The sequence below is a fragment of the Panthera tigris genome, chromosome C1 (genome assembly GCF_018350195.1).
Source record: "Panthera tigris isolate Pti1 chromosome C1, P.tigris_Pti1_mat1.1, whole genome shotgun sequence".
NCBI classification, from domain to species: Eukaryota; Metazoa; Chordata; class Mammalia; order Carnivora; family Felidae; genus Panthera; species Panthera tigris.
The window spans coordinates 218,350,576-218,376,226 of record NC_056667.1 but is presented as its reverse complement, the minus strand read 5'-3'; the positions used below and the strand labels follow the sequence as shown (position 1 = coordinate 218,376,226).

The window sequence follows — 25,651 nt, the reverse complement described above, 5'->3', positions numbered from 1 at the left end:
GGCGTTTATTTGCACGTGTGAATTTTGTAACTTGGGTGTTTTGAAAAGCCTTGTGTCTTTATTTTAAAAGGCTTGTGTCTTTATTTTACGGTTTAGCGTGATCTGTGTTTGTCTTATTTTGTAGGGTTCAGAATAAGCTGGAGGTGCTGAATTACACAACCATTCCCATCTATCTCCCAGAAATCACGATCGGAGCTCACCAGAGTGACCGCATCTTCCAGAAATTCACAGAGGTGAGATTTTGAACCAGGAGCGCTGGCTGCTGGGCCCCCACGACTGTACCAAGGTCACTTCTCCAGAGAGTGGCTTTTGTTGGTTTTTTTGTGTGTTGGTTTTAGTGAAAGAGCTTCCCTTCCCTTGAAGTAATTCTCCTCCCCTCCTCACTCCGTCCAAAGCCGGTGAAGCTTCTTGGACGGCCCTGGCCGTGGGCAGTGAGCCACCCTGGGGAGCGCGTGTGGCACGTGGCCTTCCTGGGCAGCAATTTCTCTTGATGTGGAAACGTTGTCTCCTCTTTAGCCCTTGTCTACGTTTCTCCAGAGTCAGATTTTCCTTGGGGTGCTGCCTCACTCCTCACGGGACACGTGTCCGTGGAGGACGAAGGCGTGTTTGTGCAGGAGGCCTGCGGGGCGGGCGTGAGGCCGAGCTCGGGGGCTCCAACTGGGTTTTGGATCTTATCTGCTTTCCATACCTTTGTAGTGAATCACTTGTTTTCAGAACAGTTTGGAGAATCATTGCCAAAATCCCACGAACCTAGAGGACACTTAAACCAGTTGTGTTCTAGACGCCGGCGGGTGAGGGGAGCCTCCCCTGGGGATCCTGACGTCGGATCGAGAATAAGAGCAGGATTGTGTCTACACCCACTGTCACTGGGTTTGTTATTGGCAAATGTGTGAAATGATTGTATTCAAATTAGCTCTTCAGGCTAAGCAGCCAGCATTTAGCTCAGTTGAAATCTTAGGTATTTCTGCATCTCTAGAATGCTAGCGCATTGCTTGACGCACCGATCGGGTGTCCGAGTATATCCCATTGCTCACTGTCTTACTTGGGATACTCGGCATTTTCTTTAAGTACTTTTGGTTGTTTTGAAAGTGAGTTTATTCAGCGTGGAGATGTGGGGAAGTACGCAGTAAACCCACGCAGCTGTCACTCAGCAGTGCCCACGCTTAGTACGTTTGCACGTCTCTTCTGAGTGTCGTAGCACCTAAGTGCGTGTAGCTCTGGGGGGCTGTGGGGGCCGTGGGGGCCGTGGGGGCCGGGCTGGCTCCTCCCTGCTGCCTCTGTCGTGGCTCTTGCACAGGTGGGAGAGCCTGTGCTTGCTGGTGGCTCCGCTCTGCAGCTGATGGCTCTCCAGGTCCTGCGGAGCCCAGGGCACAGGCGGCCTCCTTTTGTTCTGTGTCCTCACGACTCCCACCTTCCAGGCAGCCGGCGCTGTGCTCGGATTGGCACCGTGGCTTCCTCTCTATCTCCCTGGGTCCTCTCCCGAGTTGCCAGAGCTGCAGGTGTGCAGGCAAAACCTGGCCCCGCCCCCTCCGGCCCCGCCCCTCCGGCCCCGCCCTGGCTCCCCTTGCCTGGGACCCCGCCAGACCCTGGGACACGCTCCCTCTGGCTTCCAGGGAGCCTCGTCCCCCACTGGAGCCCCAAGGGTGTCCACCGTCTCCCGGGTGTCATGTGCTGGTCCATACCACTGGCGCTGTGGGCTTGAAGGGGGTGCACGCACAGGAAATTTAAAACCAGATGGGTATTAAGTTATCTAGTGAGAAATTTTTGCCCTTTTAAATTTTTAAAAAAATTCATCTGATTGTGTGAGCGTGTTGATTACTGATAACATGTCTGTAACATTTCTGTTACTTTTGATGACCTCACTTTAAAAAAATTTTTTTTAACATTTTAATTTTATTTTTGAGAGAGAAACAAAGCGCTGGTGGGGTCAGGGCAGAGAGAGAGAGGACACAGACTCGGAAGCAGCTCCAGGCTCTGAGCTGTCGGCACAGAGCCCGACGTGGGGCTCGAACTCACAAACCGGGAGATGGTGACCTGAGCCGAAGTCGGACACTTAATCGCCTGAGCCACCCAGCTGCCCCTTGATGACCTCACTTTTAAACAAGAAAGCAGTGGGCCGCAGGCTCAGAGATTTTGCAGTCACTGATATGTGGGTAGAATTTAGCAATAAGCCCTTTTTTATAGTTTCTTGTTGTGCTCTCTCGTTTATGGTGGGTGGTACTGGCTTTCCACTTGAATTACCGATACAGTTTCCTCTTTAAACTTACTGTGACAAAGGGCATTCAGTTTTTCTAAATGTAAGCAATAGATTGGGCACACAGCTGTGGCTGGAGCAGGGCAGGGGCCTCCGGTGAGCTGCGTGGCTGTGCCGCGCTCTGCTGGCTTAACGTTCCATAGGCGTCAGGCGTTTTCACGTCGTCCTCCCGCACGTTCGCTGCCTTTGGTCATCAGTTCAGTTATCCAGTCCGCCGCGTGCTTTCCGGGTATGTGCGGGGGACCATCGCGGTGCACAGGATGGGCAAGAGCCCCTGCCCTCGTGGAGCTGACGTCAGGGTGGAAGGACCTAGAGAGTAAAACTGAGAGTCTGTTCAATGGTGGCAGGTGCTGTGTAGAAACCTGAGTTCCCAGAAGAGGGCAGGGCAGAGCCTTGCCAGGTGGGGGCTGGATTTGGAAAGCCTGGGTCTTGCTCCCAGAGGCACACTGAGAAGGTGGCCTGTGAGCGGAGAGCTGCAGGAGGTGAGAGGAGCAGGGGTGGGTTCTGGGGGAAAGGCCCGGGAGGGGAGACGGGCAGATGCAGAGGTGAGGCTCGGCGCTTCCAGCACGGTGCCGAGGCTGGAGCAGGGGCAGGGAGGGGGAAGTGGTAAAGAGACGGGGGAGGCCAAAGAGAGGCCTCCTGGGCCCGTGGAAGAAGGTGCAGGAGGAAAATTGCATATTTTGTAATGGGAATATGGTGGTGTCGGATTTGAGAGTAGATTGAGTAGGGGTATGGACGGAAGCAATGAGGCTAGCTAGGAAACTTAATAGGAAGATAGACGGAGAGGTAGCATTAGCTCAGACCAGGGTGGTCCTCGCACGGGTTTCAAAAAGTGGCCATTATTATGGGTAGAACCAACAGTCTGTTGAAATTTTGTATTGGAAAGAGAGAGAGAAGTAAGCTGTTTGCTAGGCGGTGGCCTCACTAGGACTAGGGACTCACTAGGACTAGGACTAGGGAACTAGGACTTGAGTTGGAACTGGCGGATGTTGGCAAAACAGAGACACAGGTTTCCGTGAAGGATGAAGGATTTGTCGTTGGGGGTGTTGGAGATGCTTACGATCCCCATGAAGAGATGCTGAATCGGTTACGTGCGGTGAGTTTGCAGTTTGCAAGAAAGCAGGACTTGTAAGTACACATTTCGGGGTGGTCAGCGTGTGGTTGACGTTTGGAGTCGCGGAGCTAGTGGAGCTCACGGGTGGTGAGCACACGTGGAGGAAGAGAGTGAGGTCAGGGGGTTGAGGGGGCGGCAGAAAACCAAACTGCGTCACCGTTTTCACGGAGTGTACGTTGAGTGTGTGTTTTATTCCGTTAGTTATTCTCCCAAGTGGGGATTGGTAGTGCCTGTAGGAATTTTTCTGTTGATACACGGCTGTTAATAAAGTGTAGCTTTGGGGCGCCTGGGTGGCTCCGTCGGTCGAGCGTCCGTCTCTTGATTTAGGCTCAGGTCATGATGTCACAGTCGTGAGCGTGGAGCCTGCGTAAGATTCTCCCTCTGCTCCTTTAGCACTTGCGTTCACGCTTTCTCTCTCTCTTAAAAAATAAAAATAAACAATAAAGTGTAGCTTTATGTACGTTTCTTTGTGTAAGTGAGAAACAGCTGGATTATCCCAGCAAAGCAGGACTGGCATCCAGAACACGAGACTCTTGTCATCCCGTGTGAGGAGCGGGCAGGGCAGTGCCCCGCTGTGGAGCATGGGCGGACCCCTCTGCCGCGCCATGGATGGGGCGGGGGGGTGTCCTTGCGGTGGATGGGACCCCTGAGTGGCTTTGCTCACCACTGTGGTGGGACGCTGCTCAAAGCAAGGAGGCTTCCGGTTGACCCGCGGCCCCAGCCTTTGTAATGACAGTTGTGGGCAACACTTAAAAGTCCCAGCGTGGGGAAAGAAAAAGGAAAACGCGTGCCAGCAGGTAACGGCAGCGTCACTTCTTTCTAACCTTTATGCCACCTGTTTCCCCTTGCCTTGATGGGCTGGCTGGATCTCTGGTTCATGGGCAAGTAGGCGCTGTGACAGTGGCTGATGTTTCTGACCTCAGTAATTCACCAGTAGGGGTTATGCTGCTGTGGGTTAGCGGTAGATATTCTCCCTTAGGAGCTGAAGGAAGTTCCATTTGACTAGTAGTTGAATTTCCGTCCTGTGTGGGTGTCGAGTCTGATCACCTGTGTCTGCCCCAGACGATGCTTTTCTCCTTTTTTTGTTCATGAGCTCAATCTTACCAGTTGATTTTCTAGAGGGACACAGATCTCGGTCTGGGGGAGTCAGTCCCCCTTTTGTGTGCATTAACCTCTTCATCTGGAGCTGAACCCAACTCACGTACTTGATTTAGGACTTTTGTACCTGTGTTCCTGAGAGATCGTAGTTGTCTTGTGATGATCGTCCTCAGGTGTTGTCGGGGTCACACTGACACATGACACGGAGTTGAGGCGGCACCTTCGTTTTTTGTTCTCTGCAAGAGTTTGCAGAAGGGGCGCGTCACGGCTTCCTCTAGCATGTGCATGGGTTGACTGGTGGGGCTCTGTTGGAAAATTCCCGATTTTGGCTCCAGTTGCTTTGATAGACACGGAATATTCAGCATCTTGTCCCTTCTTGGGTTCGGTTTTGGAAGTTGTACTTATCACAGAATTGGCCCCCATTTCATTTAGATTTCCTAATTTCCTGGTGTGCAGTTGTTTACAATGTTCTCTTTTATGCTTTCAACTCGAGTGGGCTGGAGGGTGACCGCCATCCCCGTCCTCAGCCCTGTGGCCAGTCCTGGTGTCTCTCTCCTCCTTCGCTCTTGGAAGGAGCTCAGCATCCAAGGAACGGTTTGTTTGGTATCGTCCGTTATACAGTCTGGTTCGCCGATTTTTTTCTCTTTTATTTGCTGTCTCTCAAACTTCTTATGATGAACAGATGGGTCATTGGTTTTTCAGCCTGTCTTGCTCTTGAACAGGTATGTGGAAGGCTGGACACGCTGCCCCCCAGACCTGGCTTAATTTGAGCTCTTAAGTCTCTGTGTTGCGTTTTCCCTGTCATTAACTCAGAATGTTTTCTGATTTTAATCTGACTTCTGTGTACACCAGTAACTCATTTGAGTTCTACTGGATCATTTAAAAGCAGTTGGGATCTTTCTAACTATCTTTTTGTTCCTGATTTCTGGCTTAATTCTACTGTAATCCAAAACATACTTTTTATCATTCCGATCCTTGGATGTGACTGAGGCTCACTTTTCAGCTCAGCATTTGGTCAATCTGGTGACGTTTCGCAGTCCCAGAAGAGAGTGCCCCTTCCCTGTGCTGTGCGCGGCGTCCCGCTGGCATCCCGAGGTGACGCGTGTCACGGCAGGACTCGCGTCGCCGTCCTCCGTGCTGGTGTGCCGTGCGAGCTGCGTGGAAGTGTGCCCCTGTTGGCGAGGCGTCACGTCTGTCGGGCCTGGGGTTGTGTCTCACGCGCTCCGAGCCTGTGTCGTCACACGTCCCCCGTGTTGTGTGCTTGTCGCTCTCTGTGCGGATCCACGATGGCGCCGTGCACCTGGAAACGCGTGTGCTTCAGCCCGTGCGGTCCGTGCGCGGAAGGTGTACCCGCTCGCGTCTCGTGCCGCTGCCGTGTCTGAGGGGCGCCTCTCACTTGGGGTTTTGTGTGTTTCTTACCTGCTTTTGATTTTTTTCCTTTCTTGCCTTCTTTCGGATTCAGGGTTTTGTTTGTTTTCATTCCATTTCCTCCCTCCGTTTGCTTCCTGGCTCTCATTCTCTTAGTTGTTAGTAGCCAGCCTGGTGGCGAAGTATGTGTCCTTGACTTAGTGGGGTCCACGGTGAACTAGACCTCTAGGCCGGGACGGGGGCCTCGGGGCTTTTCCTCCCTTCGCCCGGCCCTTGGCTCTCGTGCCGCTGTCACCCTCTTTCCGACTGCCCGCTCGGTGCGCCGTCAGCCCCCGCGACGCTCCGGTCTCCGCTTTCTGTGGCCGGCGCTCCCGCGGGTCTGCCCAGGGCCCCGCTCTCCGTGCTCTCGCTCCGTGTCCTTGTCCTGCCTGAAGAGTCGTGGCTGACAGAAAATCCTCTCGCTGAGTTTAAAATGGTCTTTATGATCTTCGTTTTATCCCCCCTTTCATTTCGGGATGTGTTGAACTTCCAGAAATAGCAGGAATAGAAAACTAACTCGCGCTGAACCAGTGCCCGTGCTCCACACGACGGCATCTTGGCTGCAAACGCTTCGCGCAGAGATTTCCAGTGTGGTCCCTGCACCAGCATCGCTGGCTCTCCTTAGGAATGCAGGTTCTCGGGCCCCACGCCGGGCCTACTGGACGGGGCTTCTGGGGGCGCGGCCCAGGAATCTGCTGTAAGGACAGAACCGTGGCTTTGGCGTGTAATTCTTGCAAACGAGGACGTGTTCCTTCACAACCAGCGTGCCGCTCTCCACACCGGGAGGTGAGCGCTCGCGTCTTTCCGCCTCTGACCCAGAGACCCCTTTGAGGGTAACCGTTGTGCCTCTGAGAGCGATGCTCTTGCGGGCGGAAAGACCCGGCGCAGGCTCATGGCCTGCATGTGATTAGGGCGTGAATCGGATCCGTTCCTCAGGCTTTCTGGGACACTTTTTGAGGGGACGGGACAGGCGGTTTTTGCATGCCCCTCCGTTTGGTTTCCCCGGAACCAGGTTTCAGTTGTGTGCCTTCTTGTAGGGACGTCCCAGGATTCGTCACGTCTTCTCAGACGGCGCAGTTCCCGTGGGCCCCCTCCCCACGTACGTCGACTTTGATGACTTGGCGGAGATGATGTGTTCACTGTCAGTCTCTTACTCCCTGTAACTTATATAAATGTTTTCCGGGAAAGTACTTTGAAGCTTCGTAAACGTCCATTTCGTCATCAGACTCTCACCCGGTGGCTCTAACATCCGCCAATTTCCGTGGCTCAGTTACTAACACGACGGTTGCCAAATGGTCACCTGCTAATGCTGTCGCTCTTCCTCCAGTGCTGGTTAGCGCTCCGCTGTGTGCGAGTGCTTTCTCCTGTCCCTGTGCACTCACTTACTTGGCTGTGCCGCAGGGGACACAGGCCGGGGGGCTCCCGGGACCCCCGTGTTCGCCCGCGTGCCTGTGCTTCACTCTCCTCCCGTGCCGGGTGCCGGCGACTCTGGGCCCATAGCAGCCCCGCGGGATCCGTCCTCTTCGCCCCCCACTCGTAGGTCCTCACGGAGCGAGGAGCTGGGCTCTCACGGCTTCGGTCCCTGTGCTTCCCGAGCTGACCATTGTGTGTGACCGGTGTCCTGCCGTGCCTGTCCGCCACCGTCACCACTGACGTCCCCAGCCCCTGCCGGTGCCCCCGCCACGCACATCTCCACTTTGGTCTCTGCTTGGCTCGAGGTTCCTAACATTGTCTGGAAAAGGTCTGCTGGTGCGTCCTCGGTGTGGCCTGTGCCCCACTCCCTGTCTGCCCCCTTCTGGGGCCCCAGTTAGCCCCGTGGGCCTTTTCCGCACGTTCCGTGCCCTCGCACTCTTCTCTGTTTTCCGCACCCTGTTTTCTCTCGGAGCCTGGGTGTGTTCTTCTTGTCCGTCCCCCAGTTACTAGCCTTTTCAGCTCTTCCCAGCCTGCCTCTCAACCTGCATTTCCTGTTTGTGTTTTTAATTTTAATCGTAGTCCTTCTTGGCTCTAGAATTGCCATTTTTTTAATTTCAAGCTATTTGCTGAAATCATTTTGTCATCTGATTTCTTGAACAGACCGGGTAATTGCACTACCTGCACCTGTTTTAGATGTGTCTACACTGCCTGGTTCTCTCCGTCCCTTCGTTTTCCTGTTTTAGATCTGTCTACACTGCCTGGTTCTCCCCGTCCTTTCATTTTTGGTCATTTAGTCTTATTTTTGGTGTGCCTCGTTTTTTCTTTACGTTCCAGCCATCAAAGATAGCTCAAAGCTCTGGTGGTGTTACCTTACTCTGGAGAGGACGTAGGTGCTGTCCCCTGGCACCTAAAGTAGGGCCGGGTCCCCGAGTCCATTGAGAAACCGCCCGTGGGTGCTGCACTTGGGCTTGTGAGGGTCTGCCGTGTTCCCCCTTTGCCCTTACCGACGGGAGTGCGTTCAGTGGGGCCCTTGCTCTGGTGGGTCCTGACCCACCGTACTGTGCCCACCGTCCCCTCCCATGGTGCCCTCAGCTTCCCAGCAACCGCCTTTGAGAGCAGGCGAGCCCTGGGAGGGAGGCATGTGGAGACCAGGCAACTCGCCTTTTCCCCTTTCTTCGCTGGGACCTGGAGCCTCCCCACCTTGGTGCCTTCGCTCAGGTGTTTCCCTCATGTTGCCTGTCTCTCCTGGTGGCTCAGGAGGGGCATGTTGTCCTCACTGGTCCACCGGGAGCTGGATGTGACAGCCATTTTAACCAGAGACATGGTGGCAGTATCTGGCAGTTTTTTATTGTTACTGTGTTTTGCGTGTTATTTAATCTGTGAGTATTAAGAGAATCTACTATATTGGACTTACAGTTTTAATGGGTTTTTTTAATGTTTATTTTGAGAGAGAGAGAAAGAGACAGAGCGTGAGCAGGGGAGGGACAGAGAGAGAGGGACACACAGAATCTGAAGCACATTCCAGGCTCTGAGCTGTCAGCACAGAGCCTGACGCGGGGCTTGAACCCACAAACCGTGAGATCATGATCTGAGCCAAAGTCAGACGCTTAACCGACTGAGCTGCCCAGGAGCCCCAGACTTACGATATTAATTAAATGTTGAGAAATGCTGGACGTTTTAATTGATTTTTAAAGTTTGTAAGCATTTTAAAAAATAACTCCATTTTTTAGAACAGTTTTAGATTTACAGAAACATCGTGAAGGCGCGGGGGAGTTTCACGCACCCGCCCCCAGTTTCCCGTACTAACGTCATGTTCGTGAGGCGTGTTGTCACGGTGCATCAGCCAGCACTCGTACCTCCATACCTTCCTCGATTTCCTCACTTCTTCCCTAATGCCATGTTCCTGTTCCAGGATCCCATCCAGGACACGGTGTGACAGTAAGTTGCCACGTCTCCAAAAGCTCCGTTTGGCCGTGACGGTGGGTCAGATCTCCATTAGTCCTTGTGACGGTTCTGAGGAGGACCGGTCAGGTGTTGGGTGGGGCGTCCCTCACTTGGAGTGTGTCTGCCTTTTTTTCTCAGGGTGAGCCGGTGTTTATGTTCTGGGGGAGAGAGCCTGCAGAGGCGAAGCACCGGTTCCATCCCTTCACGGATCGTAAACCTGCCTCCTCCCTGCTGGTGTCAGCCTTGACCCCCTAGCCGAGGCCACGCAAATGTGCACGCTCCCTTTCTACAGTCTGCATGCACACCGCACACTTTACATCTGTCCACTGAGTAGGAATCGTGTGAACATTTAGAGGGATCCTGATGTTTTTGAAGGAAATTCAGTTGCTTGATATTAAAGCAGTGATCAGTTTGGGCACCTGGGGGCTCAGTTGGTTAAGAGTCTGACTCTTGATCTCAGTTCAGGTCTTGATCTCAGGGTCACGAGTTCAAGCCCCGTGTTGGGCTTCCACACTGGGTGTGAGCCTACTTAATAAAACAAAACACAAAACAGTGACGGATTGAATTTAGATAGATCGTAAATACCGGTAACTGTTGTCCTCGTTGGCAGAGTACTTCGTCTGGACGTTGAAGACATGGGCATCAGTTCTTACCAGGTGTCCCTTGGACAGCACGTGGCGGGGCCTCTGGGGAGGAGCGGCAAAGCCCCTGCTGCTGATTTCTCCCGCAGCTGTTGTAGGACTGGAGAGATTTGTGGTTCCAGGAGGGGTCCCTGGCCAGGCTGCAGAACTGCTTTCTAGAAATGCCTGAGGGAGCAGCAGGTGAGGCCGGTCCTCCCCGGGACACCCGAGGCACCGCGTGGTCTGCTGCCTGGAGGACAGCAGGGTGGGGACGCATGAGAATTGTTTCCTTCAAGAGGAGGAATTGCTTGGTGTCAGAGCCGGGGGCATCCTGTGGCCACGTATGTCCTGGGACACGTGAGTTGCTGGGGTGGGGGCCGTTGCGGGAGGACCCTCAGAAGCCCACCACCCTGCCGGCCAGTTTCTCATTTTCCAGGGAAAACTAGTTTCAGTGTTGAAAATGTGTTTCAGCCAAAGTGCCTCGACGGCATGACAAGTTTGTGTGACTCTGATTCAGGTAGTAAAGGTGAAGCTACCAAGGTCACAGTCCTGGTTTCGTGAGGACCTCGCAAAGTGTGTGCCCTGTGCTTGTAGAGACGTGAGGAGCCAGAGGAGGGCCGAGCTCTGCGCGTCGCAGCCCCAGTACACGCTGTGCGTATTTCACGCCAGACCCTGAACTTGCTGGGGCTTGTGGTAGGAGGTTATTGGAAGCAGGAGCTGGGCGCCGACCTTTTGTTTTTAGTTAAGTGCTGTGGTCCCCTCTCCCTCTGAGGGTCCTTCTTCTCTTTCTGTCTTTGCTGTTCTGGGTCTCTGTTTAAGTCTCTTTTTGCTTCTGCCAGCGCTTTCTGATCTCATTGACAGGATGTTATTTCTTGCTTATGGTTTCATTGGCTTCTCTTTCTTGAAGCGTCTCAAATACATAGTTCCTTGTATTCTGCACGTGGTAACGTCAGGTCTGGAAGAGTGTCAGACTTGGTCATTTCTCGTGTCCTCTGATTCTGACCCTTGGTGGCTTATTCCCTTCTGTGTTTGGAGACTTTGGATGCGAAGTTCATGCTCTGTGGGCATATATCCGTGGGCGTTCAGTGAGAGTCCCTCCTAAATACAAGATGCCCCCTTCAGTTTGAATTCAGATAAGCAACAGCTACTCTTCTGGTGTGAGTATGCCCCGAACATTCCGTTCCTCGGGGCAGCCGGGACTGTGCGGGGACTCCGGGCTCCCACGCCAGAGTGAGGACCGACCGTGGCCGCCCGGGAGCTGTGCTGCGCGTCCGTCAAGAATCCCCTTCCCACACGGCCCCGCGGCCCTGCCTGTTGTCTCTGGGCGGCTCTCCAAATGTCCCCGGGGCAAGGAGGCCACAGCCCGCCATCCTGCCTTCCGGTCTGCTCTTCGCTTTCAGCCCCTGTTGTTGCTTGAGGAGCTCAGCAGTGCATTTAAAGCATTTCCAGAGGTTTCACATCAAGAGCTTTCTCCTGGCGTTGGGGCTGTTGCCTTGCTGGAGATGGAAAGCCGCTGGGTTCCCACGGGATCTGAACGCCGGCTTTGGTGCCGGTGCTTCCCGTGTCCGTGCTCCGGGGCGTCTGAGTCGGAAGCTCCGTGTCTCTCTGTGCTCAACAGGTGTTTGCCTGGTGAACCCCCAGGACAGGACTCGTTCAGTGCCCGACCCGCAGGGCATAGAAGGGAGACCTGGCTGGTGAAGGAACTCCGTCTAATGTTATCATCCGAGAATCCCAGGCAGAGGGTGCGCTCGGGCATCTCGGGAGCACGAAGATACCGTGAGCACTGACGGTTTACCCCTGACGCTGGCTGCCGTCCCTCCCCCCAAACCGTCATCATTTTACATTCACTCACTCACCGCTCGGCAAATATTTATTGTGCCGGGCACCGTTGTAAGCGTCGGGGCCACATCTGGGACTAGAACAAAAGCTTGCTCGCAAGGAGCCTGCATCCTGATTGGGGGAAGGCGGGACAGACGATAAGCACGTATGTAGCAGGGCGTCTGAGTGCCGCGGGGCAGAGATGAAGCTGTCTCCGGTGGGAGCTGCTCTGAGAGAGGGCGCCCGCACGGCCAGGTGACCCCCGCACCTGCAGGCTGGGCACGGAGCCCCCGCCCGTGAAACGGAGCCGGTGGGGCGGCAGGCGGAGCTGGAGGTGAGGTGGGAAGGTAGCAGGGCAGGGTCAGAGGGGGCTGGAGGCCGTGCTGTGAAGACTGGCCTGATGTGTTGGTGAGACCGGAAGCCAGCACGGTGTTTTGAGGGTGATCGCGTCTGTGTTACGCGCGGGAAGGATCGCTCCGCTTGATGCGCTGGCCCTCGAGTGGGGGTGGGGAAGGGGGGGTGTTTCAGGAGTCTGGGTGAGGCGTGGTGGGGCCTGGCTCCCGTGCCCTTACCCGAGGGCCCCCTTTCCCGCTACAGGTTTACAAGGAAAGACGCTGTTGTTGAAGGGTTCAAGTGCGGGAGAGTGGTCAAGGGAGGGCCGTGACCGCGGGGGCAGGCGCCTCGGGCAGGCGCCGGGCGTGGTGTTTGTCTCACTGCGTTTCGTGTCTTCGAGCCGTGTCGTGGGTGTGGTGCCGGGTGCAGGTAGAGGCGACACTAGGACTCGTGCTCTGAAGCGGATTGGCGGTGACGTGCCAGCTGGGCGTTTGTAGGACACACAGCTGCTTGTTTTGACAGCGGGCTTCATTGTGGGGCCTCGGGCACACTTACTAATGGATCCTGTGTTAACTGAGTGAACCCAGAAGAGGTGTCTCACTGGAGAACTTTCCAGGACCAGCTGGACACCGAGGACGCCTGTCCCCTCTGCATGCTGGAGTGGCGCTCTCGTGTAACTGCCTGTCGGTCAGGCCGTCCTAGGGGACGCTCGTGGAAGCACGTCCGCCCAGCTTTGTAAAGCGTGAGGACTGCTGGGGGCACAGTGGGGGCTCGGGGTTCGCCCCCACCGAGCTCCTGTACCTGCTCCCACGCTGTGTTCTGGCCACGCAGCCAAAGCATTTCAGCCCCGTTCTCCTTTTCAGGCTCACGCTTTCTGTTTTCAGCGACAAGCACCATGGGCGTGGCTGTTTGAAGTAATGACCCGTTCCCCTCGGAGGGTGGGGGGCAGGGGAAGTACCATGGCCCCCGGAGGAGCTGCCCCTTCCCCGCAGCGTGTGGCCCGGGGCCTGGGCCAACAGGAGCCGCTGCGGGGGGAGGGGCGGGGGAGGAGGGCTGGTGAGGCGGAGGAGCCCCCGGAGCCGGCCCAGCCCCCGCGGCCGAGGGCACGGCGCCTGTGTCGGTGCTGTGGGAAGGTCGGGGTGGTGCGGGCTGCTGGCCCTCGACCGAGAGTTTGGGCAGAGCGGTGGCAGCGGGCTTTCCCGTATTTTGTTCTATCTCGAAAGGCCGAGATCTCAGTGTTTTTGCAGCACAAGGGCAAGAGCCGGCAGGAAGTGAGGGAGAAGGTACGGGAGGGTGGGCGCAGCAGGTGGGCAGAGACTGCAGGGGTGCAGAAGGGGTCGCCGGCCCGCCGAGCAGCTGTGGCCGCCCTCAGGGCCGTGGGCACAGTGCGCAGGCGGGCCCCAGCGCCTGCAGGAGCGGTCGCCCTGAGCGGGAGTGGACACCACTTCGTGAGATCCGGTGGTTGAGGCTCTTGTCGCGCCAGAGACCCCTGCCGGTGGGCCGCTGGCCCAGTAGAGGACCTGCCTGTGGGGGGCACAGGGCCCGACAGGCTCCGTCCAGCTTCAGGCGAGGACAAGAAGAGGTAGAACGGACTTTCGTCAGTCCTTTATGCTGAACCGCGGGCTTCACTTGGGATTACTCACTGTCTACAAGAAAGCCTCTGAGCTGAGTTTTAGACTCACCTTTAGGGAAAGGCGGGGCTCAGAGATCAGCTCTGGTGGCACCCTCCTAAGGAAGGGCGTCAAGGGCGGAGGTCTGGGGTGATGGTTCGGAAGACGCCGTCCTGGCTGGCGAGGGCCTTCTGTTGGCAGACAGCGGGTACGCAGCAGGGCCCAGATCCTCCGAGGGCCTTGGCGCCCTCCTGGTGGTCGGCAGTGAGAAGGAGAGGGGCTCTGAGGGGACGGCTGGGGTGCAGGCTGGAGGGTCCCGGGGCAGGGGTGAGAGCTGAGAGGCAGGGCTGACGGGGAGGCTGCAGTACGAGGGCGGCCAGTTGTGAGCTGTGGGCGAGGCCCCGTGCTGCTGCCACAGGAAGGCACCGTTGTCGTTATTCCCATTTGTAAACGAACCGCCTGGCACAGAGGTTATCTGCGATTGGGGGTGGAGGTTCCCGGAGGACGCACTGGGGCTGCGTCCCGTCAGCCAGCCCTTCGGGCACAGCAGCCACACGGGGGCCGCCGGGGTGGCCGGCGTGCAGGCGCGTGTGCGTGAGCATTTCCGGCTTAGCTGTGTCGTGACTTGGGGGTGCGGACTAGTGAAGACAGACCTGAGATTTCACAGGAATAGGATTTTTTAGTTTTCGTCTGGTTTTGTTGATCCTGTGACCTCGGTGTTTGCTCAGCTCTGTCGCTGGCTGGGGTCCGGGTCCTTTCGGGTGCCTGCCACACTCCGGGTGACTGCCTGTCTCCAGTTTCTCCCGAAGTGATGTTTGCAGGGGGGCACGCGTGCCTGGAGTCTGAGATTATCCATCCATGCTTTTTCTGTTCGCCCGGCCCCCTTCGGTACTTGGAACGGCCGGGGCCTGCTCGGGGGGTGCTGATGTGTGCGTAGCAGCCTGCTAACTTTTGAAAGTCATTTTTCAGACACTGTATTGGGTCACTTTTTATTTCCGTGCAGCCCTTCCTTAGGGCAGACAAGCTGTGAATTGGTTTCCACTTTACCGATTCAGTGTCTTCAATTTAGGGAGGCCAGATGCTGTTAAGATACGGCGCTCCCTCCACCAATCCGATTGTGTCCAAGACAGTTGCTAGGACAACGGTCTTCTGCTTCCTCTCCTGCTTTTATTTCTCCACTGTCTCAAGTTGTCTTCACCGCAGCACCAAGTGACCCATGTTTCAGAACAGAGACGGTCAGTCACTCCAGTATGCTAACACCGTGTGCTCTCGCTCCTGTGAGATTCCCTTTAATAAAGACAGACGTGCAGTGACCAGGAGCCGTAGCATCCGTTCACGTGAACACGCTCGGGAGGAGAGGTGCCGACGTTTAATTGTTCTGCGCTTCCTCTCGACGCGTAAGCCTCAGTTAGAACTTAATCTGCTACGTGTGTCTGTGTCCAAGTGCAGATTCTCAGCGTGGACGTTGTTTAGTTGAGCGCGTAGAGTGCTCTCCAGCCTGCCCTTCGCCCGTCGGGGCTGGAAGACGCGCCGAGACGTGCGCTGCGAGTGCCCCTGCACACGCTGCCTGGAGAGCGCGTCCCCGAGACTCCGCATCGGTCCACGCGTCCCGTGACTTCGAGTCCCGCGTGTGAGGATAACACGTGTCCCCCGGAGAAGACCGCTAGTGCACGAGGCGGGCTTTTCACCAGGTGCTTTCCTCTGAGTGAAACTGCGGATTGTCACGCGTTATCCAAGGCTCTGCTGGTGGCAGGCCACGGGGAGACGCCTTAGCACGCAGCCTGACAAAGCCCGGGCGCCCGGACTTGGCGGTGCGCTCAGTCGATACTTTCGTTTTGGGGTTTCTAGAAAGAATACTGTTTTCAGGTATTTAAGCGAGTGCTTGAGTTAGGGCCTTTTCCACTCACTGCTCACGTGAGTCCTTGCAAACACACGATTCTGTGGTGCTTCTGGCAGTGGATTTGGCCGCCGAGTGTGGATGTGTTTGTAACAGGCTGTGGTGTTTGTGCTAAAGATAGAAGACACTTGTTCTTCAAAAGATGGCTTTTGAAAATTGTCTTTGATAAAATGAGATTTTGAGGGGGGAGTTGATTTCAGAGTTTCATCCTTGATTTATGCTTAGCAGTAACGGAAAATCAGGGAGATTGTATATCAGAGAAGTGACTCTAAAATAATTTCTGCCACGCTCTTTGAAATTAATGAAAAATTCTTAGAGTCCATTAGCATTTCTACGTAATAATGGGAAGCAGAGATCGGAAGTTGGAATCCCGGGGTCACTCCAGACTTACCGAGCCGGCAGAGCATCTGGAAAGAGCAGAGTCCGTCGTAGCCGGTATCACCCACGTCCTGGCTCTCGTGGGGTGAGGCGGGTCCAATACAAGGAGGGCTTCATTTGATCCTTTTAAAAAAATTCACCTCCCGACAGTAATACAACAAAGGATTTGAGGCCAGAATTCCTCCTGCCTGTGTTCTAGTTCTCTGGAGAGCCGCTAAGAGACTGTGAGCCTCAGTGAGCGCCCTGCGGTGACCGCTGAGAGCCAGGGTTCCCGACCGGACTCTGCAGGAAACACGAGAGGAGGTGGGAAAGCCTGGGCGTCCACCCTCCCAGGCCAGCGTGGAGCGGGGACCGTGCCCCGACACACGCCCAGGCGTCTCTATTCTAGAAACTTAAGCAGCACAGCATGATGATACACCAGGACTGGCAGATAAACAATAAATCGGAGGGAGTGAATGGAATTTGGTAAAACTCAGGAAAGGCAGCATGTGGTCGAGAGAGACAAAGCTACTATATCATTTTCCAGAGTTAGCAGCGGGGAGGACTTCCTGTCTGCTAACCCGCTCCCAGTGTCCCGGAAGATGATCCTGGACTTGAGACCCGCGGTTCTAGCCTGCCGCTTGCAGCCCGGCGGCTCGGGCAGGTCACGTAACATCTTGTCAAGCAGGGACGGCGCCCGCCTGCCCCTCGTGGCGTCGGGACGTGTGAGGCGGTGCCGGCGGCGGGACTCGGTGACCATCGCTGGCGTCGATGAGTAGGCCGGTGACTGCCCTGGGCGTCGCTTTGAGATGAGTGCCAGGAGGAGAGTCTGCGGACGGGCGCAGGGGCTCCCAGGGGACAGGGAGGGCTCGTGGAGAGAGGGGCAGGAGCCGGGGAGGAAGAGCGGCCCGGGGAGGCACCCCAGAAGAGCAGGAGCGAAGAAGAGGCAGAGGCGCGGACAGCCAGTCGTCAGCTGCTCCCTCTGGGAGGTGCCTGTGCGGGAGGTGGGGCCGGCTCTGTTCCCCCCAGCACCAGTGTTCTAGTCTCTGTCACAGACGGGGCCAGGGCACTTCCTTCCCGGGAGGTGGTGATGGAGCAGGCCTGGGGGGGAGGGAGGGGGAAGCAGGGCTGCAGGAGCCAGAGCCTGGCCCAGAGAGGGCCGCGCAGTGAGCGACTGGGGAGAGGCGAGGTCTCTTCCTGCTGGGAACCTGCTCTCCAGCGCCACGCGTCGACGCTGTAGCACGTGACGGTCAGATTTGCATCGTTTTCTCTTTTCCTGCTGCTTTCGGCTTGGTTGATAATGGTCTATACTTCCGTTTAATTTCCGCTGTTGACTCAAAGGCTACACCCGTCTCACCGTTAATGACCGCTCCGGGCCGCTCCAGCGCGCGCCTGTCCCTCGCCACCGGCTGCCCGCGAGCGGCCCGTCCTGTCCTGCCAGGCCACGCGGAACGCAGGCGCCTCACGGGGGCGCCTCCCGCCCAGCTCCTCCCGCCTCTGCCGGGTTGCTCCCCTGCATTTCACGTTACCCGTGTCGGTAGCTCGTGACCTGTTGCCGTTGTTTCAGCTTCAAAGGTCAGTTCTCTGTGAAACAAGTGAGAGGTTCCTCGTGACCCGCCACCCGCCCCGTCGCTCCCTTCTCTGGCGCGCTCGCGCTCTGCGGTCCCAGGCCTCCGTCTGGCGGCTCTCTCGTGTGGCCTGAGCCGCCTCTGTCGCTGCTGCTTACAGCAGGGGTCTGCTGGCAGCGCGTCCTGTGAGCTCTCGCTTGAAGAACGAGAAGAACCAGCTTCAGCTGCACTTTCACAGACACGGGCGCCCGGAGAAGAATCCCGGGTTGGCGCGCGTCCCCCCCCCCCCCCCCCCCCGACCCGCTGAGGCCCCGTGGATCCTGGCCGCACGGCTTCCGTGGACGAGTGTGAGGTCCTGCTTGCCCGCGGCCCTTGTGCCTCTTGCTCTCTGTCTTTGTCACCGCTTCCCAGCCGCTTCGTCACGACGCGCCTCCGCGAGCCGTCGTGTCTCGCCTGTGCGCGGCGCTCGCTCGGTCTCCGTAGCATCTGTGAGCACGCTTGGGCGCTGTTGCCCCGGGTGTTGTTTCTCACCCCTTCTGGGGCTCCGTGCACAGACGTTGTCCGACTTGACGGTGACCCAGAGGTCACCGAGATTCTGTTTTGGGCCTTTTTGTCTCTGTGCCTTACTTTCGGTTCCCCGTTTTCTCGTGTGCGTGAGACACGCTGGCAGTTCCCTTGCGTTCGTTTGGGCCCTCCGAGGAACAGAAGCCAAGATGGGATTAAATTGCCCAGACTGTTGGGAGACCCCCGTGAGGAGTAAAGGGGAGAGATGCGAGGTGCAGGGGGAGCCTTTAGTCCTCCGCTGCGTGCCGTCCGTGACCGGAGAGGGACGGGAGGAGCGTGGTGTAGCAGCCGTGCAGGATGGACCTGGCCAGGTGGACGAGGGAGAGTCCCACGGCCCCCACAGACGGGCTGGCCTGGACCCTCTGTGGCTCTGAGCTGAGGGCCGAGCGCCTTACCAGGGCGTGGCCTCGGTGCGAATGGGGTGGTGGACCACAGGGTCGGCACGGGGGGCGGTGGGGACATCTGAGCCGCACGCTGCTGTGACCACCACCCCCGTCAGGTGGAATCTTATTTCAGAAATCCCATTTTCTTTTCACCTAGGATTTTTATTTGTTTCTTTTTATGTTTTCTAGTTTTCTCATTATTTTCATTTTTCATTTAATTTCTTCAGGAGGTTGAATATTTTTATCATAGCTGTTTTAACGGTCTTGTTTCGTAATCCGTCATTGTCATTGTCTGACAATTTGTCTGAGCCTAATTTGTTTTCGCCCCTAATTTGTTTTCCCCTGGTTACAGGTTATGTTTTCTTTCTTTCTTTCTTTCTTTCTTTCTTTCTTTCTTTCTTTCTTTCTTTCCTTCTTTCTTTCTTTCTTTCCTTCTTTCTTTCCTTCTTTCTTTCCTTCTTTCTTTCTTTCTTTCCTTCTTTCTGTTTATATTTGAGAGAGAGCAAGCGGGGAAGGGGCAGAGAGAAGGAGAGAAAGAATTCCAAGCAGACTCCACCTTGCCGGCACAGAGCCCGATACGGGGCTTGAACTCACAAACCGGGAGATCACAACCTGAGCCGCAACCAAGATTCAGACTCTCAACCGACTGAGCCACCAGGCGCCCCAAGTTACAGTTTCCCCTTCACGTGTCTAGAGACTTTTCAGTGGTTGCTCTGTGTTGTTAGTTCTACGTTTTTGAGTACTGGATTTTGTTTTATTCCTCTGAAGAGTGTTAGAACGTTTACTCTGCCAACTGGAGGTGACTGCAAATCAGTTTAACAAGCTTTTGGGGTTTGATACCTTAGCTTTTTGGTGAGTCTCAGGTAGCCTGACTTCTAGGGAAGGATTAGCCCGATACGTGGGCGTGGCGGGCCTTGGCTGCCCGGAGCTCAGTCACTCACGGCCTGAGGGGAGCACCTTGCAGAAATGCTCTTTCCCTCGGGTGGCCCTCTGCCTGCCTCCGGGAGCGTCATCTCACGCGTGCACGGACGTGCCCAGCCGCAGACCCAGTGGGTCACTGCGATGAGTCTCTTTCCTCGCCCGGGGCCTCCCTTCTGGCTCTCTGCCCACAGATGCTAGCCACCCTGACCTGTCTGTCCTGGTGTGAATTGGTCCGGTGGGTCTCACGTGGTCCATCCTCAGTGGCAGAGCACATATGTGGCCGCTCACCGGGCCCCTCACCCGGCCCCTCTCTCGGGCACGTACCCTCACTGCCCCCCTCTCCTGGGCACATACGGCCGCTCACCCGGCCCCTCTCTGGGCATAGAGGCGCCACAGTCAGTCTGCAGACAAGCGGCATGACCGACTTCCAGCCAAACCTTGTTTTCCCCGAGCACAGTCGTCAGGCTGGAGGTGGTCTTCGGGTCCCGGCACTAGGCCGTCCCCGGCACTGGGCCCGCGGCCTGTGTTAAGTGCACAAGGACACGTGGAAGCCCAGAATCGCCCCCGCGGGGCAAGCAGCGGCGTCACAATCTGGGCCGGTGGCTTCCGTGCCTCCTGAGTGCTGTGTCAGCATCTGTCTGCTCACCGTTTATGTGCCCTCGAGTGAGCAGCCCCCCTTCTACAAGTGTACCTGAAACACGGAAACCTGGAGGCACGCGTCGAAGATGGTTTCTCTCCAGGAAAGCCTCACGGAGCAGGTTGGCCCACGGGCTGCACACGGGAGGCAATTGTGGCCGGTGGCCTAGTGAATGGGAACGGAGTCCGAGCCGGAAGACGTGGGTTCGGATCCTAGTCCCGTGCACACTCTAGCTGTTTATCCCTGGGCTACTTAGCCTTTCTTTTAGAGAGAGAAGAGAAAGGACTGCGTGTGCTATGAGCTTCAGAAGGCGTGGAATGTGCAGTTAGCTCAGCTCTCCCTCCTTGGCCCCCGGCCCCTGGGCCCCTAAGAGGCAGCCTGTAAGAAGTTTCTTTTGAACGTCCCCTTCCAGGGGTCGTGTGCTAGCAGTGCACGCGTGTGTGCGTACTTTTGTGCCTGTGTGCGTGCACGCGCGCGTGTGTGTACGTGCGTGTGCCTGTGTGCGTATATGCATGCGTGTGTGCGTACACGTGTGCGTGCAAGTGTATGCGTGCGTATGTGTACGTGCCTTGTGTGTGCATACGTGTGTGTGTGAGCGTGCATGTGTGTGTGTGGGGGGCGGCTGTCCAGTAAGCTGTCGTGTGCTGTTTGCCAGGAGGATCAGGGATCTCACAGTTCCCACCGTTATAAATGTTAGTTTAAATTACACACGACCCTCTGACACGCAGATTTTGCACAAGTAAATAATTTGGGGAAATCGGGAATGATTTTGCAAATATGTACTTTGGTATTCGTGTCTTTTCCCATCTCTTCCGTGCCAATCAAGATGATGCCAGTGGGAACAAGACCTGGGCCTGGGGAGGAAACCACTGAGCTGCGGACAGCCTCGGATGCCCACGTCCTCAGTCTCTGGACTGCGAGGCTGTGCGCCCCCCGACACCCCGAGGAGGGCTGCCCAGGGGGAGCTCGGGTGGAAGGCCACCCTCCCGCCTCCTCCGGGACATCAGTGCCCTCTCTGTGCCACTCACCCGAGCCTCCTGCTTGTTCCTGGCTCTTCCCAGTGCCCAGCCCCGATCGTCAGGTTTACGGGGGCACTGAGCCCACTCATCACGGAGAGCCCCAGGGGTGGGCCGTGGTGAGAGCCACTCACCACGATATCGGGCACCAGGCAGCTTGGCCACTTTTCGGGAAGAGTTTGTGTTTGTGGTTTGCTGCAGTGTTTTCTTAAGGAAATTCACTTTTTGATTTTTTTTTTTTAATGTGTATTTTGAGAGAGAGCACGCGTGCACACATGAGCAGGAGAGGGGCAGGGACAGAGGATTCCAAGCAGGTTCTGCGCTGTCAGCGCAGGGCCTGACGTGGGGCTTGATCTCAGGAACCTTGAGATCATGGCCTGAGCCGAGATCAAATCGGATGCTTAACCAACTGAGCCCCCCCCTCAGGCGCCCCTAAACTTTTTGATTTTTAATGGTAAATGGAAAAGGTGGGGAAACAAATTCCTGAGAGTATTAAACCGGCACAGCGCCGTGACTTCAGAGGACAGGTGCGTGCAAGATTATCCTCAGCTCACATGTCCCACGTGGAATTTCGGAGAGGGAGCGCTGAAGGCTTGAGTTCCTAGGCCGCCTTCCTCCCTCCCTCGCCCCGTGCACACGCAGCGGTCCTCAGGCCCGGTCAGCAGGTGGCCCCCCACACTTCACATGTAACGCTTCATGGGATGTTTTCAGGGTGAAGAGGGGGCCTTCCGCTAGTCAAAATTTCTTCTAAGATACTTTCCCGTGCATGAAGAACAAACTAAGACCAGAAGTAAGTTCAGCTGGGAGAACCAGAAAACAAACCGGAACATCAGCGGCTTGAGGAAGATAGGTGGTCATTTGTCCCGTACAGGCTGGACGCTTATACTCGGGAGGTGCTGGGCGGCTCCTGTCTACAGAGTAGTCCCGGCTAGCGGCCCCGTCACCGAGGAGGTGGCCCTCGTCCGGGGATGCGCACCTACAAGCCTGTGTGCGCTAAGGGGTGGCCGGGCCCGGGGAGGTGTCGCTCTGGTGTCGGTTCCCGAGCAGTGCCGCTGCGGGGCTGTGTTTTCTCACATGACGAATGTGAACTGGGTTCTGCTGGTTTGCAGGTTTATTTAAATGAGCAGACGCAGCTGTGAAGTAACGTGTAAGCGGCTTATCTTGTGCCCCCCGCGGTGTGAAATGTTCCGGATGGAAACCCTCCCTGGGGTCTCTGTTGGCTTACGTGCACTGGAAAGGGACCCTGAGGATCTGGAATCAAAGGCCAGTGAAACAGCGCCCTGAGATGTCCAGGGAGCAGGCTTCACGGGGCAGTTAGTAGATACTGGCCGGACTCAGCAGGTTTGACGTTCTGCTAGTTTTTATTTGCTCCGTGGTGGGAAATTGGATTTGCGAAGAGGAGGACAGAGCCAGCTGTCGCCTGCCCAGCCTGTCCTCAGCAGGTGCTGCCATGAGGGCCCGTGTGGCAGACGCCAGCACGAAGGACACCTTGACCTCAGAAACCCGGGGGCTCAGCCGCGCGGGTTTGCCGCAGGGTCGGGCGGGTCAGAGCCTCAGCGCTCTTGCGCGGAGACGCCAGCGTTGTGTTGTTCGCCTGTGGCGCTGCGGCGGGTGCTCAGAGAGAGGCCGTCTTCCGGCAGGGGCGCGCTCCTTTCCTGCTGCGGCTTGGTGCCCGGACGGCCGTTTGCTGGGTGTTTCCGGATGGCGCCCGGCCTGCCCTCCCTCCTTGTTCTTGCCCTCCGTGGGCCGCCTGCTGGGTGGCGGGGGCCTGCCTGCGGATCTCCGCACGGCCCTGTCTCTGGAGCCTCGGACCCAGCCTTCCAGGGCCCCACACCACCTCCACGAGGTGCCCGGGGCTGCTCCCGTGCGGTGTCCACAGCCCGGCGGGGGCCCCCTTCCCCAGGGACATCGCCTGTCCTCCCCCTGCTCCCCTCTATTTACCCAGGACCTTGAGCCCTTCGGGCCCAAGGAGGCCAGAACGGTGTCGGTCCCCGTGGCCCTCGCCCGCGGCACTCCCTGCACCTGCTCCGGCCCAGCGACCACCTTACACCCAAGTGCTTGTCGGAATCAGAGAGCAGAAGAGCTCACCTCTTCCTGCCGCTTCCGAGTCCCGTAGCTCGCACAGCGGCCCCGGGCGCCCGCCTCTCCCCGGGGTGTCCCCCGTTCTCTGCGCTGGGCTGGCCCGCAGCGCCGCCGTGGGCTGTGGGCGTGTCGCGCGTGCTCCCTTGCCAGTCTGCCCCCAAGACTCTCAACTCCTGGAGAGCTGGGTCTTGTCCTTTGTTTTCCTCTTGTGTTCCCGGAGTGCTCGTGGCACCTGGGTAGGGCCCCATTAGCAGGGTACCCCGGGCCTGGAAGTAGAGATGGCCCACGCGTGTCTCCTCTACCTGTGTGCCAGCTCCCTGCTCACCCCTCCCGCCAGTGCCCCGGTGGCCGGACCTCCGCTGCCGCTACAGAATCCCCCCCGCAAACCTGAGGCTCCGGTAGCCAGGAGAGAACCTGGGCCGGGGGCCTCAGAGCTGGTCGTCAGGGCTCTCTGGCCTTGGGAGTGGCGTTCAGGGCCTTCACGGACACGCTGCCCACATGCCCCTCAGTGGTTCCCCTCGCTGTGGCTGCAGGTGGATGCCTTTTGCTGATCAGGATAAAGGAAAGACTGATTTACTTTATTTTTTTAAGTTTATTTTGAGCGTGAGAGTGGTCAGAGGAGGGGCAGAGAGAGAGGAGGAGAGAGAATCCCAGGCAGGCCCTATGCCCATAGCGTGTCAGGCTCGAACTCCCGAACCTTGACATTGTGACCTGAGCCAAAACCAAGAGTCAGACACTTAACCAACTGAGCCACCCAGGTGCCCGTGGTTTATTTATTTTTTAATACTTCAGTACTATGTGCAAAATTTGGAAGAGTTTTGCATGTAGCGTGTACAGATCTTTCCACATCGATGTGAAAATATGAAAAAGAAAATTCAGTATTTTGTTCCCATTTACGTAACTTGAAAAATGTGCTGTATCTGAGTGTTTCCCTGCCTGCGCAGCGCGTCCCTCGGGTCTGGGTGAGCCACACGCAGCTCCGTCGCGAGGCCACCCTGTGGCTGGTGCTGCCTTTTGTGGCCACTCAGGGCCGGCGAGCCCTCGTCTCGATGCAGACTCCTTTGCCCGCGGGGCTGGGCTCGCGTCTGCGTGGCACGGTCTCTCTGCCCTGCATCCCCTGTCTGTGCCCCTGACTTCCCTCGGGTACACGGCGGGCGGGCCGGCAGGAGACCTCCCTCCTCCCGGCCCCGTTGCTCCCCCGACAAACAGCCCTCCTGGGTCCAGCCGCTCCCCCACCCCTGCTCCTGGAGGTTCCCACTGAGGTCGGGCCTGACGGTTCACCCGCTTCCTTAACCTGCCCACATAGGTGGCGGAGGGCGGAGGGCCCCGCGTTAGCCTCACCCGAGGACTCACGAGAGTGTGCTGGTCCAGACTGCGCCCCCCGGAGGTGTGATTTCATTGGCAGGTTTTGCAGTGTCACCGTGTTTTTAAGTCATGGCCGTCAAAGCCAGCCAGAGGCCGCCCCCAGGTCTGCTGGTTGCCGGAGCATGCCAGCCGGCCGAGCTCTCACCGGGGGCCTGTGACTCCCCTTGGAGCAGCACCCGTCATGGGGCGGGCCCCCTGGTCCTGCCGAGGAAGCTCGGACTCGAACAAGCTCTCGGGCGGGTGAGCCGGGGGCTCCGTGTTCCTTGTAAAGCATGTGACCGTGGCTTTCCCTCCCACAGCTGCCAGGACGCAGGTACTGCCCCGGGTACAATGCGGACGTGGGGGACAAGTGGATCTGGCTGAAGTGACGGACCCTCCTCCGTGGCCTGCATCGCGATGACGGGGACACTTCCGGTCTGCCTCACTCATGGGGTCCCTGCAGCCTACTCGGGGGGAGGGGTGGGTGAGCCGGAACCAGGCCGCCTGTAGTGTAGCTGCTGGGGGACCGGGAGCCTCTAGTGTTTGGAAGGCGGGAATCTTGTAGCTTTGGGAATGATCCAGAATTATCACCCGGGAAATAAATCTGCTATTAAAGACCAGATGTTACTAGATGTTACTAGAAGAATTCCCTTTCATTGCAGCCGTGTTCAGTGTCATGCAGATTTTGTACCTGTCTTCACACTTCAAGAAATAAAAATAAAACTGGTTCCGTGGCATTTGCCTCCGTCACACGTCTGCACACGCACACGTCACATACATGTACGTGCACACACGTGTCTGCCTGCACTTCACCGACCGTGAGCTTTGATGCGTTTGGTTTATTCAGTCAGAGGCGAGGACACAGAGGGCCCCTGAGGCACTTAGCCGTCTGACCGGCCGTCTGGCTACTGCAGGGGGCACAGGAAACAGGCAGGGAAGAAATCACCGCCTGCTTCTAGAACCACCCGTTTCTTCTAAAAGACGTGTCAGGAGACACACAGGAGGACCATCGTTGTAATTCCTCCGAAAGCAAAGCAACGAACTCTTTGTTGTCTTCAGAAACGAACATGGAAAGGGAAAATCCCACTTCTCCACTGAGACGTGGAAAACTTCTTGCAGGCTCGTTGTAGAGTTCCGCGCGTCAGGGCCGCCGTGGGGCAGGTGCAAGTCGTGGATCCCGTTGAACCCAGGGCTCCCTCCTCGGAGCTGCACCCCGGCCACCTGCCACCTTTGAGACGTGGGAGACTGACGCGACGTGCAAGTTAACGTCC

General features: G+C 57.0%; 1 protein-coding gene across 1 annotated transcript in view; it reads left to right on the top strand.

Annotated features, from left to right (window-relative positions):
- The window catches only part of NDUFA10 (NADH:ubiquinone oxidoreductase subunit A10), a 51,684-nt gene extending 26,576 nt beyond the window's left edge, over nucleotides 1–25,108 (top strand). The window contains exons 9-10 of the mRNA XM_042995882.1: nucleotides 125–233; nucleotides 24,701–25,108. Coding sequence (XP_042851816.1) covers nucleotides 125–233; nucleotides 24,701–24,769 — 178 coding nt within the window. The 3' untranslated portion in view covers nucleotides 24,770–25,108. The remainder of the gene's footprint in view (nucleotides 1–124; nucleotides 234–24,700) is intronic.
- Nucleotides 25,109–25,651: the final 543 nt, after the last annotated feature.